General features: G+C 43.5%; 1 protein-coding gene across 4 annotated transcripts in view; it reads left to right on the top strand.

Moving 5' to 3' along the window:
• ARHGAP29 (Rho GTPase activating protein 29) overlaps positions 1-17,356 on the top strand; it is a 279,984-nt gene that overhangs the window by 154,203 nt on the left and 108,425 nt on the right. For all 4 annotated transcript variants that reach the window (XM_069231416.1, XM_069231415.1, XM_069231417.1 and 1 more), the window contains exons 4-5: positions 971-1,067; positions 1,398-1,470. In XM_069231416.1, coding sequence (XP_069087517.1) covers positions 971-1,067; positions 1,398-1,470 — 170 coding nt within the window. The remainder of the gene's footprint in view (positions 1-970; positions 1,068-1,397; positions 1,471-17,356) is intronic.

A 17,356-nucleotide genomic window follows, 5' to 3' on the forward strand; every position in this document is an offset into this window, starting at 1 on the left:
CACCTCTCTGAACAGTGTCTGGGAGGCTGTGGTTGCTGCTGCACGCAATGTTGATGGTGAACAGATCAAAACACTGACAGAATCCATGGATGGCAGGCTTTTGAGTGTCCTTGCAAAGAAAGGTGGCTATATTGGTCACTGATTTGTTTTTGTTTTGTTTTTGAATGTCAGAAATGTATATTTGTGAATGTTGAGATGTTATTGGTTTCACTGGTAATAATAAATAATTGAAATGGGTATATATTTTTTTTTGTTAAGTTGCCTAATAATTATGCACAGTAATAGTCACCTGCACACACAGATATCCCCCTAACATAGCTAAAACTAAAAACAAACTAAAAACTACTTCCAAAAATATTCAGCTTTGATATTAATGAGTTTTTTGGGTTCATTGAGAACATGGTTGTTCAATAATAAAATTAATCCTCAAAAATACAACTTGCCTAATAATTCTGCACTCCCTGTATATTCTCTGGTGTGGTATAATAGCTGCTTATTGTACAAGGGAGGGGAGTGTAACCCACCTTAATGCTTCCATTCTCTGTGGTGTCTTATGTTGGTGCATGATAGGCCAGTGATGGAGGTGCACCTCCGGGGACTGACACCTTTTTCACAGGCCAGCTCCTGTGATGTGCACAGTATCACAGGTTGAGATTTGTGGTTATCCCTGTACCTCGTTGCAGTCTGAAGATTGCGAGACCCTTTCCTTTATTTTTATTCTGGGAATCCCAAGGAGAGAGCTAAACAAGTGGAGGTAGACTAAAAGCCATCACATTTGAGTATATTTCGTTACCTAAGCATTCTTTAAACCATAAAGTAAAATGCAACCTCAGACGAAGGGGCCTCATCTCATCACTGTCACACGAAACAGTTGATCATTTTTAAAGTAAATAAATGATCCAGGAGTCACTTTATTCTTTCCTTTTGGTTATTCAAGTACGCGCTTCATCTTCTCTTTTCCCTCTTGCAGCAGTGAACTTCAAAGAAATTAATGAAGAAAACAAGAGGGAGAACTTCAGCGAAGTATTTTCTTCTATCGACCTACTAGCGTTCACCTTTGGTAGCGTGTAAGTATGAGGCTAATTCTTTGGATTCCTCCCAGTGATTTAAAGGTGGTAAACCTGTAGCGAAATTTTAATTTGTAACTCATTTGATTAAAAAAAATAGTAAAAATGCGTGTATAATGTCTCTGTTGCCCTTTCTAGAGTGCAAGTGTTTTTTTTTTAAATGGTTGCTACCGGTGAAACCAGTTTGAACGAAGGTTTGAGTTTAAAGCGGAAGCCCCAGTCCCCGCTAGTTTCTAATTTTATCTTTACTCCTGTTGAGGTTACATGTGTAGAGAATGCCAGACCATACCTCACTAGCACTCAGTGTCCTGTTTGTTCTTTTACTGGCAGAGTTTCAGACTTCCTTATGGGAGATGTAGACAATGGATCCTCGCTGGGATTTCCTGTGTCTCGCAGAAGTCGGGTAGGTTTTGTTTTACTTGTCTGTTTTCTGGGTCATGAATCTGCGAAACACTTGCTTAGTCAAATGACAGGTGTGCTTTTGTTTCCTACCCCCTTGTCTTGTGAATTCTCAAAACTGTATAGTGTGTTAATTCACAAGGATGCCATGGGCTTTGTCATGCATTTTTATTTTATTTTTGTAATTGCATTTCTGTTCGGTTTAATACATAAAAACATCTCTTACTGGGCTTTAAATAATGTCGGAATACTTTGTCTCGAAATCCTTGTTTAATTGAATTGGCTGACCAATACATTAAAGTGGACCATTTAGTGCTTTTTTCGACTTCTTGTCGGCATGGGGAGGGAGCATTGGTTGTACATTTTTACCTAGTAAACTTGAATAATTTATTTCAGTGTTTAATATTTTTTGTGACTATGTTGATATTTAAAAAATATATATATATTTATTTCTGGCTTTTTTTGGCCTTTTCCTATCACGGTGTACCATCACCTAAGAGTTGTTATGGGCAGACAGAAATTAAAAGTTAAATAATTGACACTGCTCACCATTTTTGTGATTTACTAACTGTAATGTTATTTAATTTGAGCTCTCCACATCAATGGTTAACATTGACATGTGGTCCACAATTTGTACTTTGAACTGAAAAGTATGTTCCATTTAAAATAATTTAGAAACAAGACTACCAACACAGATAATTGATGGGGAAAGACATGGACTATGTGGGGAATATATATATATTTTTTAAATATAACTTGAATGATAAAATGTAAGTTTCATATTATGGTAGGTACCGAGTAATGCTAAAGAGGATGAGGCTTTGCAAAATGGACTGGTACATCTGGCTTGCTATTATAAGTGCTGAAGGGCTGAGGTCAAATGTACTAAACACGCTGGTATTTCATTGTTACCAAAGGGCCCTTTAAACTTTACCGAGTGCAGTTCTTTAGTTCTTCTTCTTCAGTGGACTTTGAGCCAATCAATCCATTACCGTTGGTTGGCTTCTTTGTTATTCTTTTGCTTGCTTCTTAGTCATAAACGTCCGTAGACTTTCCTTTCGCTTGTTTGTCCCTTCCCTGAAGCATGATTGCATTACTAGTGTCCTTCCAGTGTTCATTTCATTTTACTAGCACTTTGTTTAAGCACTCTACAAGAGAGTGTTTTTCTGCTGTCTCCCCTCTGTGTTCCTTTCTCGCCCTCTCCCTCAGTTGTCATTCGTTCTTCCTCCCTGCCGACCTTCCCTTCCTGTTTTTGCTTCCCCACCATTCCCTTGTCCATTCACTACCCCAAATCCACCCACCTTCCGTTATCAATTTACTTCCCCACTCCTCTTGCTTATCCTCCATTGCCTGTTTACCCATCATCTCCGCCCTGTCCTCCATTGTCCATGTTCTTCTGCAGCCCCTTCTGCCTACCCTCCTTGTCTGTGTGCTACTGCAGAGCTTCCCCACCCACCCTTTATTGTCCACTTGCTTCTCCAGCCCTTCCTGTCTAACCCGCTCCCCTCAGCCCCTCTGACCATACTCTGTTGTCTGCTTGCTTCCCCATCCCCTCCCACCCACTGTCCGTTTGCCGCCACCCACCCTGCATTGTCCACCTGCTTCCCCATTGTCTCATGTGTCCCCCCAGCATCCTTCTTTATGCGACCTCCTTCCCCCACAGTAGCACTGTACCCCAATCTTTTCTCCCATTTTTTTTTAATTAAAAGAAAGCATTAGCACAGTCCACATCAGCATTTTTTAAAAGAAATGTTTAGCCAGGGTGCACAGTTTCCGTGCTGTTGTACACAGCATGGCTAAAAATCGTTGCCAAATCCATTAACTCTCAAAGGTGACACCCATTGGCTTTTCTGTGTCTTGATCGAGTTGTTTGCATCCAAGATACAATGGTGCAAAGTTTCTATTTGAGTGACTTCATTTCCTTTTCATGTAGGTTGTTTGCTGTATTACTCGTGTTAAAAAAAATAAATAAAAAAATAAAAAAGACATGTAAGAATGTAAATGTTAATACACTTGAGTAGAAGGGAGAAATAGTAGAAAATATGGTATGACCAAAAGGACAGTTGGAGCCTGTTTATGAAGAAATCCACAGACCTCCCTTCCAAGCCAACCCCGTCCTCCTTAGTACAGGTTTGATGTGTATGTACTCTTCAGCAGAAGGTGTTTTCTGTTTAAAAAGTTGAATTAGTGTCCTCAAAACTTTCAAAATTATCTCAATACCTCAAATCTTTCTCAAGTGAAATGTGTTAAAAAAGGGGTCCTCTAACTTAGGTTGAGGAAGACTGTTTCCATGCCATATTTTCCAGACATCCGCCATGTAAAGTAGCCCCATTAATTTGTGCATACATTTGTTCAATGTGGCTATCATAAACATCTGACTTGGACTTGCCCCCCTAGCGCTAAGTTGCTAATTTGTTTCAGAACAAGGGTTCCTCTGATATATAAAGAGTGAACATTGATCTGTACCTATGTGAAATATTCAAAATGCCTCTAGCTGCTTTGTACTGTTAAATAAAACAATTCCAGTATTATATAACAATGTGACAGTCACCACTGTGTAGTTATAGTTAGACTTTCCATAGGAACAATGTTTTTTGTTTCGCTAATGTCTCTGGTGGTGTTTGAATTTTCAAGGATCTTTCCAAAACAAAAGTTCATCTACCTCTGTTCCTTACAGGAATGTTCCGGGGTGATATGTCAAGTGGGGGTCCTAGGAAAAAAGGGAACTCTAAAATGCTTCTTCTCATGCAGTTTCCACAGGGGATTTCAGACAATACAGACAAACTGGCTGATAGGAATTGAACCACATTTGGCTGAAAGCTATATATTTACCCGGAAAGTGCACCTTTTCTGATTTGGTGTAAATCTGTTAAGCTGTTTTTGAGAGATTAGGTTCAGATAATAGAGATATTAGGGCAGATGGGTTCCAAATGTACTTTGGCCACTTCGAAATGGGACTAGTTAATCCTGATTGGTTGGTTATAAGCCGAGCAATATGTTGTGGTAGCTATTATAGGACTCAGGAGCATGGTTCGTGCCTTGAAAATGAATACAAAAATTATGTAAGGGGCCAGAGTGAACACACATTGAGCCCAAAGGTAAAAGTAACTGGCAACTACATTGACCCCCATATTGTGGCAGCCTTCACAGGACTGTAGTGTATGGTCCCAATTTAAATGCATTGTAGTTGAAGCCTGTGTTTGAGGGTCACAAAAAGGAGTACATATAACGGGTGATAACAGATTTTATTCACAATATAAATCATTTGTTGATGGTACCATACTCGTTTTAGGAATTGTGGTGTGTTCTAATGTGATTTTACCCTGTGTAGAATGATGATCCTCTTCTGGGAGTTTCTGAACCATGTTTGAGAGAAGACTGGTTTCTCTCATGATTTTCTCATAAAAGTGATGGAAGGGGCTCCAAACACTAAAAGGAGAGCATATTTTAAGTCTGACCTAAGGAGTAAAACATGTACTTCAAACAGCAGGATCCTTTCAATTTATTTCCTTGTGTTCTACTGTAGCCCCCTCCGTGTTCTCATGTGCAAATAGAGCACTAACATTCTTATTTATGGCAAAAATGTGGCACACCTGAAGCCATCTTGATTGAATCAACGCTGGAAAGCAAAGAATTTTCTATACAGGATCTTGCAGTAATTGAAGAAATGAGGGTGCTTGATCACAAAAAAATTCTCCCAAGATGACTGCCCTAGAAAAAAAAAAGTTCAAAGTAGCCCACGTATCACCCAAATGTAGTCCAAATATAGCTCTAGGATACAAATGTGCACAATGCGAGTGACGTGCAAAAAAATAATCAAGTGTTAAATTGGCTAAAAAAAAATCATACAAATAGCAACTAGCTTAAAAGCCCTTTGTTGCTATTAGAGAACTCCGAAAATGCTGAACTTTCCAGAGCGCTAACCCTAATTTCTGACGGGGAAAAACCCTCCTTTTGTTACTTTCTAAAGAAAATGCTTTCTGTTTTCTTTTAGTTTTTTTTAAAACACATTTTATTGCATTAACGTATCTTAACAGTCATATTGCATAGTGTCACAGTTAAATAATGATGTAGTAAATTACAACCAGGATACATCGTATGTTGTACATTAACTGTCTACAGAGATTTTAAGGAAGTGTATTATGCTTGCACTCTTACCAACTTCATCCTAACTCCCCCCTCACAACTTTAAACTGCAAAGTGCTTCACCCTTAAAATAGTAATAGTAGTCGCTAGATTAACCATCCAGTCCCAAGACGTATGCAGTTAAATAGACCATGGTGTCAGTCAGCTTTCTGTGTACTATATTACATAGCCGGTTATGGAGGTGATGTAGAATTGATTTTGCCCAAGCCAGGTGTTTCACATGCATTCATTGAATGTTGGTGGAGGAGATAGTTGGGGGAGGGAGCGAGAGGTTAAGGAGTCCTGCGTGTGAGTAAAGGTAAGGGCATGCTGGAGGTCTAGTGTTCATCTACACTATGAACCATTGTTCGCCCCTTAAATCTTTTTAATAGCATATTCCAATCCAATGCAATAAGTGTTTAGCACAGCCCTCTGTCTTCTTCCTTGTGCAGGGCACCACTCTCTGCCAATCCCCATCCCGCCACCTTCTCCCTCCAGTGAATCACTTTCCATCATCTTGTTATTAAGGGCTTGGACAGCAGCGCAGTGTTGGATCAGTAAAATGTGTTGGTACCTTGGCGGCCTTCTGGGGCTGAGGGTAAAGACCTAGGATACATGAATCGGGGGTCTGCCAATATGAATTTCCCTTTAGATCTGTCAGAGACTGGCCGATCTCTGCCCAGTACTCAGCCAAGGCTGGACAGTAGACAAAGCATATGCAGCAAATATGCCTCCACCCTGACACAGCAGGGGCAATCTGCTGCAGTGCCAGGAAACATTTTACTTAGATGGTGTGGATTAAGATATGCTCTGTGAAGGATAGAGAACTGAATGAATTTGAATCTAGAGTTAGCAGACACGTTTTAGGGGACATTAATAGAAAGGTCCATTCTTTGTCAGAAATACTGCAAGATAAATCTGCCTCCCATTTGGCAAGCAGAGGCTCAAGGGAGATCCCTGTGTGTGTTCTGATTCCATGGTATAGACATCTTAAGTGACTACCATGGCCCATAGTGCGCAGCGTCTTAAGGAGTTCATATGTGTTCGGTTCTTTCCCATCGTGTGCCCAGTACTGCCGTACATAATGTAAGATGCTAGCATGTATTAGAAATGGGAATCCATGGGTATTTATAAAATCAGAGTGCGACCTTAGTGGCCCGTCTGTGAATAGTGCAGTAAGTGTCATTGTCTCAGATTGTTCCCGTGCTTCTAATCCCTGTGCTGTTAACGTGGCAGGAGCAAATGGTAGGCCCCACAGTGGTATATTCAGGGCATATAAGGTAGGACTGTGGGTATATTTTAGAGCTTGTTGCCAATATTGCAGTGCCACACGCAGGAGTAGTGCTGAGGCACAGGGGTCCGTGGCCTGAGACATAATCTGTGTAATTGTCCATTATGGACATAGGCAATTGTGATACTTTTGGTTTTAGTTTTGCTTCCATCAAGCTGCCTTTAGGTGTGGCACAACATTGGCACACTATTGTTGTAAATGCAAATTTGTTAATGCTTTAATTTATTAAGACACTGTGGGGAGAGAGGAGCAGTAGCATACACTGTGACAGAAGAGAGCTGGGGGAGCAGTTCAGGGCCAGCACCACTGACCATACAGAGCAGATGAGAAGGGGCAGTGGCTCAATAGCAGACAATGAAGGACAGGTGAGGAGGGGGGCAGGGGCAGCAAGTCAACCATGCAGGACAGGCAAAAGAGGCTGTGGCACCACAGCTAACCATGGAGGGAAGAGGATTGGCAGCACAATGGACCATGGAGGACAAGGAGGGATGGGGTCCGGTCACACTGACAGTTATGGGGCAGTGGCCGGGGCAGGAAGCTAAATATAATTGGCAGGCGTAGTGATAGTACTATAGACCACACTGGGCAGGCAGGTCGTCGGTTGTAGTTCAAGGGAGTGCAGGAGGGAAGGGGTGGGACACGCACATAACACCCGAGGGCACGGGCCACAAACCGACCACGCAGGACAGGTGGGAGGGGTAGTGGAAGCACAGCGGGCCATGAACAGCAGGAGGGTGGGGACAGGGGCATGCAAGTGGACACTTGAGGGCAGCGGGAGGGATGCAAGTGCAGCTAGCAAACAACTGAGGCAGGCTGGAGGGGCAGTGGCAATACTACAGACTTGAAGAGTAGCAGGGTGGGGGCAGGGGCCCACTAGTGGACCATTGAGGGCAGAAGCACACTAGTGGATCATTGAGGGCAGAAGGGATTGGGGCGGGGGAAGGGGAGCAGGGGCATGGGCAACAAGCTGCCCATGTTGTGGCAGAACCAGGGTTATGCAGGATAATTGGAAGGGGGAGTTTCAGCATAGTGAACCATGAAGGGCAGGAGGTTGGGGCAGTGGCAACTGGAGGAGGTGGGCGCATACTCGTACAATGATGGGCAGGGATAAGGAGACAGAGTAGCATGTTGGCCAACTGGGCAGGCCTGGGGGGCGGTGGGGTGGCAACTTAATTGTGGTGTGAGGGGCCAACAGTAAGGGGGTCCAGAGGCAGGAGCAGGAAGTTGATCATGAAGAGTACACGGGGCGGGCATTAAAATCACCACACACACACAAGAGCAATAGATCCAAAGGCCAAACAGGAGGGCTAATGGCAGCTCAAGGGACCACATTCAGCGGCCCAAACCAGGGATGAATGGACACCACTGAGCACATAGGAGCAGCGTGTACTCCCTTGATAAATGTATGACTACAGGGACACTCCTTCCGCTGCACCCTGAGGAGCATGGTGGTTGCACTTACGCTTTTGTGCCACCAGAGCTAGAGAAAAATAAGGTGCAACGTGTTTTGTCTATGCAAGGTAATGCAGACCCTTATGGTGGTCACTCAAAAAGGGAACCATCCTTTAAACCCGACCCACAGGTGAGTGACTGCGGACCCTGCATGCAATAGTTTTTTTGAATGGTCACCTACTACAGATTGACACCACTCAACTTGATGTCTAGGTCGGGGTCTTTTTTGTTGTTGTTTTTTTTCATTCCTATGAAAGCCCAGGACTATGATATGGCTGCAATAAACGGCTGAAATATTTTGACTCTGTGAATAGGGTCATAGGACCATAACTCCAGATAAAGACTTCTCTAACCTTCTGTTTTTAAGCATACCCTCTTTCCCAAATAATAAAGGCATATCCTGTGTTTAGTGAGGTACTTTTATCTTATACCCCTGGCAAGACGATTCAAAGTGCTGCCCATATTCGGGTGTAGCCCACCTTGGCTTCAGGAAGCATGCTGCTACTAGAGTGGGTGTGGGTCTTATAAAGAAAAGCCATTTTTTTCTTTACTGATAAGAATACCCAGGCTAAGAGCTTGATTGGTGTGTTCAGTTAAGGGTCTGCATTACCTTGCATAGACAAAACACGTTGCACCTTATTTTTCTCTAGCTCTGGTGGCACAAAAGCGTAAGTGCAAGCAGTTTGTGAATGCAAGTGGCGTCATGCTTACAAACCAGATGATTGGTCCCAATTCAGAGAGGCACAGAAACTGCACCACAAGCAAATCAAGAAGACAAAACACTTTATTTTACTGATCAAATTGAGGAGGCTTGATATGATTCCCCAAACCATCTTTAAAATCTCAGAAGTCTTCTTACAACCGAAAGCTCTCTCAAGAGATATTCCTTCTTCTCAGAGCCAATGTGACAATACCTCTGCTTTTTGTTTGAGAATAAGATTCAGACTATACAACAGGGATCCACCCCGTCTCCACTACTGACCTGTCTGCCGCATCTGGTCCTAATAACACCCCACACATCAGGTTCACTACGTTGCAGGAAACCTCCCTCCTCCAATCATGTCAAGCTATCCTTGCATGTAAATCTTCCTATCGACATGACCCCTGCCCGCCCTGTATACTTTATGCTGCTATAGACTTTGTCAATCCAGTGTTTAACCAGATTCTTAATCTACCCCTTGCCTAAGCAGCAGTCCCCCCCCACCCCCAACCAAAAAACTTAGTTGTAAAACTTCTTAAAAAAAAATTAAAAAAGCTTGTACCAGGCCCTACCCCTGTAACAAACCTCGGACCAATTGCCCTACTTCGAGTCCTAACAAAAGTTCTTTAAAATACTAGTAAATCATCAACTTATCACATTCCTTGTAAATTGTAATGCTCGTCACTTTTGACAGTCCGTTTTAGACCCAAGCATTACACAGAGTCAGCCCTATTAGAGGTTTCTGAAACTATAAGAATGACTCTGGATTCAGGGAATAATGTAGTGTTGATGCTGTGGGATGTTTCCACAGCATTTAACACAATTTCCCCCCACCAAATCCTTCAGTGAATTGCAAGCATTGGCAATTCGAAGAAAGCTTTAGGTTGGATTAAATCTTTTCCGACTGAGAGGACATAGTCACCCTGGGACAGTTCTCCTCTACCGAAAGACCAGTTACCATAGGAGTACCACAGGGATCTCCCTTAGTCCCGCCCTCTTTAAAACTCTATGTGGCTCTCCTCATTGGTTTGATCACTTCATATAGAATTGAGACCACTTCATATGATGATACACAGTTAATCATTCCCCTAGACAAAAAAAAATCATGGACCTCCTAATTGAATTTCCAAACTTTCTTCCCGATATTATCTGCATCAAATGCAACACCGATAAAACTGAAATCTTACTTTTTGGCAATGCTGATTTATTCTTCCCTGCTCAGTGGTGGCCCAATTCAGTATCCCCTCCGCTGGCCACCCTTAGAAGTTGCGAAAAATCTCAGAGTAAAATTTTTCTCTTTTCTTTTTATCCACAAGCTCTGGCAGTGGTAGGCATGCGTTTTAACCTAATCAGGTCCCTTCAGAAATTCTTTAAATTCCTCATTTTGCTGCTGGGAAGACCGATTCATTTGCTTTAATCACTTCAAGATTAGATGATTACACTAGCGTTTTCTCAGGATGCTCCAAACGAATAATACTCAAGCTCCATATGGTACAAATGGTACAGCAAGACTGGTGCTGTACCTCCCCGAACGGAGCTCTGCCTCAGCAGCTCTGAAGAAACTGCATTGGCTTCCCATCCATAAAAAGAATTCGGTTTAAGCTCTTACTACCAGTCTTCAAAGCTCTTAACTCAGGATCAAAATATATTACCTCCTGGTTTTGCCATACAAGATGGATAGATTGTTGGGATCCTCTGATGCCAATCTCTTAAGACCCCCATTTTACAGACATAAAACTCGGGGAGGAAGATCCTTCATGATGCTAGGGGCGAAACCCTAGAACATGCAACCTACTGCCTACCTCTCAAAAAAATTAAAGACCTTAAAATTAGGCTTTCTCTTGCTGTGGATGCATTTTGCCTGTCCCTCATCTAATCTGGTTATCATCCCCATTTCTTATCTGTAAATGGTCACATAGGGAACCTTGTCATTTCCCATCAAAGCGCCAGGATGCTCTATTCAGAGTGACATTGTGCTATATAAGTACAACATTCATTTATTCATTCATTCAGCTGTACTCCTGCACGACATGGGCGATCTATTAGAGTCATGCATGACTGCTCAATTAGTTCCACATGTCCTGTCTGCGTAAGCTTCCTAGAGTCAGATGGCAGAACAAAGTGCCGGATACTGAAGTCCTTTTCAGAGCCAGTCTGCTGTTAGTTCATACACTGCTGATGAAAGACCAAATGGGCTGGGCATGGAGTCAGAATGTCAGATGAGCACATCACCACTCAGGGAAAGCACTTCAATGAAGGACAAAAGAAGCGGTCCATGGACACGATAAAGGCCTCCCTGAAGTCCCTTGATCAATGCCGTCTCCTGGGAAAAACCTGCACTGAAACATTCAGCATGGAGTAGCCTCATTCCCAATAGCTGGCAAGGCGCACTATTGAGGCTCAAAGAAAGCGCGAGCTGCGCAACTCCAGAACCCGCACATCGCAACAGTGTTATCACATCTTTGCCCGCCATGTGACAAGTTGTTCTATGCCTGAATTAGACTCATTTTTGGACGTAAAGAAGAAAAACCACGGCACATCCAAAGCGGTTATAATGTTCCAGTTTATTCCTCGTGATGTCTTTAGATGAAACAATAATCTGTGGCCCAAGGTAACATATTGGAGCCAGAGTCAAGAGATGACAACAGAAATCCTTTTCAAATGAACATCAGCCCAAATAGACAACAGCCGACACGTGTTTCGTCTGGGTAGACTTTATCAAGGCTGTGGATATACACAAGGAAATAGAGTATCAACTACTGGAAAACAATTTAAATGAGAAAAGAAGTGTTTGTGACCAATGAAGAAAACAATTATTTGAATTAAATTAAAAGTAGGGAAGCCCGATTGTTAGCCAAATTTTTGGACGTAGAGCCCAGTCAGCAATTGAGATATTTAGGTCTTAACACCGATGGATGAACGTGAATACGTGAGGTCATGAAGCAGTCCATGGTCGCGATGCAAGTTATCGTTAGCCTACTGAACTATAGCTGGCGAATTTCAGTGTATGTTTTTATTATTTGTTTTTTTGTAAGCGTTTTTTTTTTTAACTCGTTTCAACATCTAACTGCAACGTTACTATAATCTTTGTTTTTTTTTCAGTGATAGTGAATATGTGTGAATAAAATCAGTGTATTGAGCGCAACTGCATTGCAGTTGGCAGTAGTTTAAATATTTCAGAAGACATACGTTCAGACTGTTTAAAAAAATAAGTCTTGGCATCTACATGAATTCAAATTCAAGTTAAGTTTCATATGGTCCTGTTTTATTAAATATCAAAAGAAGTTAGCATAGTTAATAAAAACAGCAACAGTTGAGTTTCTTTGCATAGTGTGTATGGGACTTTAGGTTAAATATAGCATTTTGTAAAATCACCAAGAACATGTATTCAAGACATCCCAGCACTCTAAGCTACGTTTAATTAGAAGCCCCCTTAACTGGTCTCACTGATATGAACGAGTCATCAGCTGCAGGGGATGACTTGTTCTCATATAGTGCAGCTTCAAAATCACTTGACTCACCCAAACTCCTTAATTGGAGGAGATTCATCATCATAACATTTTAGTAAAAAAATGTGCCTGCCTCGCTCCGGATAATTCAGATCTCTCTGCGAGCCTTGTATCTCAGCAGAGTCCCCTATGTAATCTGAGGGCATATATATTCCAGGTTCGTTGTTGACTCCCTGAAATGATTATAATCGAGTCTCAGAGGGATATCCGCACTGGAGTATTACTAAAAAGAAATTCCTTATGCGCACTATTCATCTGTTATTTTAAGGTTACTTTGGTAATGTCTGCTTTCATGTGAGCAAAGTATGTTTCTAGCGATGGCTTACTTCAGTTGGTAATGACAATATACTAGCTGCTATTTCCCTTTATCCTGGTTGTTTGCTGGTTCCCCCTCATGGTTGCCGAAGAGCACTGATGGACATTCCAGCTGCCTGCGTAGAGGAAAAGAGGAAAAATAATGGCATGTCAAGTTTTATTTAAAAGACCTTCCTGGTGCCGCACCACATCTCACCCACAATCCCCAAAAATAGTCATTTGTTCCATCAAACGTTGGACTTTTGTCCCACTGCTCTTATGATATGTAAAAACACATAATTTACTGTAATTGAGAATTTTATGCTTCTCATCCCCCTAGCCTTTCCCTGAGCTTACAATTGAAGCAAAAACATTCAGCACTGCAGATGGTTAACTGCCGAAAGCCTCTGGCGTGGTGATGAAAAAATCCATGGCACGAAGGGAATCTTAGGAGCCTCTTTTCTTCTTTGTGGCCTATCAGAACAGCGAAAAAGCTCAGAAGTAACGAGTTGTGACAATGGCACATATAGTTATGTCAAAGTTATGTTTCAAGCTGACAAACCATCCATGCTAACCATAGCCACAAGTGCTTGAGAAACATGGTACTTTGGGTCCAATGCTGATAAACGAGTGGGCTCAATACTGTGCTGCATTTTGTCCTCGGTAGCCTTGACCCTCTGTCAACTAGGTGTTTAAAGTTGGGAAACAGCATGTTTAGACCCGGTTGTTGCATCCACATGCTTTGTGTGTATCCTGCGAGGTTGTTGTCCAGGTGCCTTTACCGTGATTGCTGGTTAATACTATCTCTTCTTGTAACTGTAGAGATCGTAAACTGATGCATTAAAAGTGCCATAAATGTTTAGCCTTATATATATATATATATATATATATATATATATATATATATATATATATATATATATATATATATATATATATATATATATATACATACATACATACATACATACATTTTGGTCCTGAATTGAATTACTTGGAAAGAGACATTTGATGCATACAGTCCTGTGCCAAACGCATGCAGCAACAAAGGATGGTTTCTCTTGTAGTGCACCAGTTACTTTATTGTAGTTCAGGCAGCCTTCACAGAAATTAGCGTCTGATTAGGATGAGTGGCGGGTGCGACAACGAGATTGAGAGGAGGAGAGAAGAGGTGCTTTGACGTGGTTCTATCTATAGGAAGAGACCTGTTGTGGCCAGAGGAGAAGACCCTTATGTTGTCCTTTTTGAAGGGTGGGGACTCTTAGGAAGATCCAGAGCTTCAACAATTTTCTCCTAAAACATAATCTGACTTCTGATTTAAAAGTTCATTTAGAGATAAATGACAGTGAACCTAAATCTTTACCTACCTGGCTATCAGATCTGGTGGGTCTACTGTAGTGGACCATGATAAGTTTGCATGTTAGGTATGCAAGATCCTAGTATGTAGTCCCTTGCATATGAAGCAGTGTTTCTATTGGGATTGTAAGAGTGAGCGATACATTCACCAGTTGCCTGAGGTCAGGGAGACTGTATTTTGTACTACATTCAGTAGGTGGGCAGCCTGCCTGTAGGAAGTTGGCTCTGTATGTGCTATTTCAAAGTAAGGAATAGCATGCACAGAGTCCAAGGGTTCCCCTTAGAGGTAAAATAGTGGTAAAAATAGATAATACCAATGCTCTATTTTGTGGTAGTGTGGTCGAGCAGTAGGCTTATCCAAGGAGTAGTGTTAAGCATTTGTTGTACATACACATAGACAATAAATGAGGTACACACACTCAGAGACAAATCCAGCCAATAGGTTTTGTTATAGAAAAATATCTTGTCTTAGTTTATTTTAAGAACCACAGGTTCAAATTTAACATGTAATATCTTGTTTGAAAGGTTTTGCAGGTAAGTACATTAGGAACTTTGAATCATTTCAATTGCATGTATACTTTTCAAGTTATTGACAAATAGCTACTTTAAAAGTGGACACTTAGTGCAATTTTCACAGTTCCTGGGGGAGGTAAGTTTTTGTTAGTTTTACCAGGTAAGTAAGACACTTACAGGGTTCAGTTCTTGGTCCAAAGTAGCCCACCGTTGGGGGTTCAGAGCAACCCCAAAGTTACCACACCAGCAGCTCAGGGCCGGTCAGGTGCAGAGTTCAAAGTGGTGCCCAAAACACATAGGCTTCAATGGAGAAGGGGGTGCCCCGGTTCCAGTCTGCCAGCAGGTAAGTACCCGCGTCTTCGGAGGGCAGACCAGGGGGGTTTTGTAGGGCACCGGGGGGGACACAAGCCCACACAGGAATTTCACCCTCAGCGGCGCGGGGGCAGCCGGGTGCAGTGTTAGAACAAGCGTCGGGTTTGTAGTGTTAGTCTATGGGAGATCTAGGGATCTCTTCAGCGCTGCAGGCAGGCAAGGGGGGGGTTCCTCGGGGAAACCTCCACTTGGGCAAGGGAGAGGGACTCCTGGGGGTCACTTCTCCAGTGAAAGTCCGGTCCTTCAGGTCCTGGGGGCTGCGGGTGCAGGGTCTCTCCCAGGCGTCGGGTTTTGGATTCAAGGAGTCGCGGTCAGGGGAAGCCTCGGGATTCCCTCTGCAGGCGGCGCTGTGGGGGCTCAGGGGGGACAGGTTTTGGTACTCACAGTATCAGAGTAGTCCTGGGGTCCCTCCTGAGGTGTTGGATCTCCACCAGCCGAGTCGGGGTCGCCGGGTGCAGTGTTGCAACTCTCACGCTTCTTGCGGGGAGCTTGCAGGGTTCTTTCAAGGCTGCTGGAAACAAAGTTGCAGCCTTTCTTGGAGCAGGTCCGCTGTCCTCGGGAGTTTCTTGTCTTTTCGAAGCAGGGGCAGTCCTCAGAGGATGTCGAGGTCGCTGGTCCCTTTGGAAGGCGTCGCTGGAGCAGGATCTTTGGAAGGCAGGAGACAGGCCGGTGAGTTTCTGGAGCCAAGGCAGTTGTCGTCTTCTGGTCTTCCTCTGCAGGGGTTTTCAGCTAGGCAGTCCTTCTTCTTGTAGTTGCAGGAATCTAATTTTCTAGGGTTCAGGGTAGCCCTTAAATACTAAATTTAAGGGCGTGTTTAGGTCTGGGGGGTTAGTAGCCAATGGCTACTAGCCCTGAGGGTGGGTACACCCTCTTTGTGCCTCCTCCCAAGGGGAGGGGGTCACAATCCTAACCCTATTGGGGGAATCCTCCATCTGCAAGATGGAGGATTTCTAAAAGTCCGAGTCACCTCAGCTCAGGACACCTTAGGGGCTGTCCTGACTGGCCAGTGACTCCTCCTTGTTGCTTTCTTTGTTCCCTCCAGCCTTGCCGCCAAAAGTGGGGGCCGTGGCCGGAGGGGGCGGGCAACTCCACTAAGCTGGAGTGCCCTGCTGGGCTGTGACAAAGGGGTGAGCCTTTGAGGCTCACCGCCAGGTGTTACAGCTCCTGCCTGGGGGAGGTGTTAGCATCTCCACCCAGTGCAGGCTTTGTTACTGGCCTCAGAGTGACAAAGGCACTCTCCCCATGGGGCCAGCAACATGTCTCTAGTGTGGCAGGCTGCTGGAACTAGTCAGCCTACACAGACAGTCGGTTAAGTTTCAGGGGGCACCTCTAAGGTGCCCTCTGGGGTGTATTTTACAATAAAATGTACACTGGCATCAGTGTGCATTTATTGTGCTGAGAAGTTTGATACCAAACTTCCCAGTTTTCAGTGTAGCCATTATGGTGCTGTGGAGTTTTTGTTTGACAGACTCCCAGACCATATACTCTTATGGCTACCCTGCACTTACAATGTCTAAGGTTTTGTTTAGACACTGTAGGGGTACCATGCTCATGCACTGGTACCCTCACCTATGGTATAGTGCACCCTGCCTTAGGGCTGTAAGGCCTGCTAGAGGGGTGACTGACCTATACTTGCATAGGCAGTGAGAGGCTGGCATGGCACCCTGAGGGGAGTGCCATGTCGACTTACTCGTTTTGTTCTCACTAGCACACACAAGCTGGCAAGCAGTGTGTCTGTGCTGAGTGAGAGGTCTCCAGGGTGGCATAAGACATGCTGCAGCCCTTAGAGACCTTCCTTGGCATCAGGGCCCTTGGTACTAGAAGTACCAGTTACAAGGGACTTATCTGGATGCCAGGGTCTGCCAATTGTGGATACAAAAGTACAGGTTAGGGAAAGAACACTGGTGCTGGGGCCTGGTTAGCGGGGCCTCAGCACACTTTCAATTGTAAACATAGCATCAGCAAAGGCAAAAAGTCAGGGGGCAACCATGCCAAGGAGGCATTTCCTTACACAACCCCCCCCCCCCCCCAAACGAAAGAGGATGAGACTAACCTTTCCCAAGAGAGTCTTCATTTTCTAAGTGGAAGAACCTGGAAAGGCCATCTGCATTGGCATGGGCAGTCCCAGGTCTGTGTTCCACTATAAAGTCCATTCCCTGTAGGGAGATGGACCACCTCAACAGTTTAGGATTTTCACCTTTCATTTGCATCAGCCATTTGAGAGGTCTGTGGTCAGTTTGAACTAGGAAGTGAGTCCCAAAGAGGTATGGTCTCAGCT

This window comes from Pleurodeles waltl, chromosome 4_2 (assembly GCF_031143425.1).
Source record: "Pleurodeles waltl isolate 20211129_DDA chromosome 4_2, aPleWal1.hap1.20221129, whole genome shotgun sequence".
Taxonomy (NCBI): Eukaryota; Metazoa; Chordata; class Amphibia; order Caudata; family Salamandridae; genus Pleurodeles; species Pleurodeles waltl.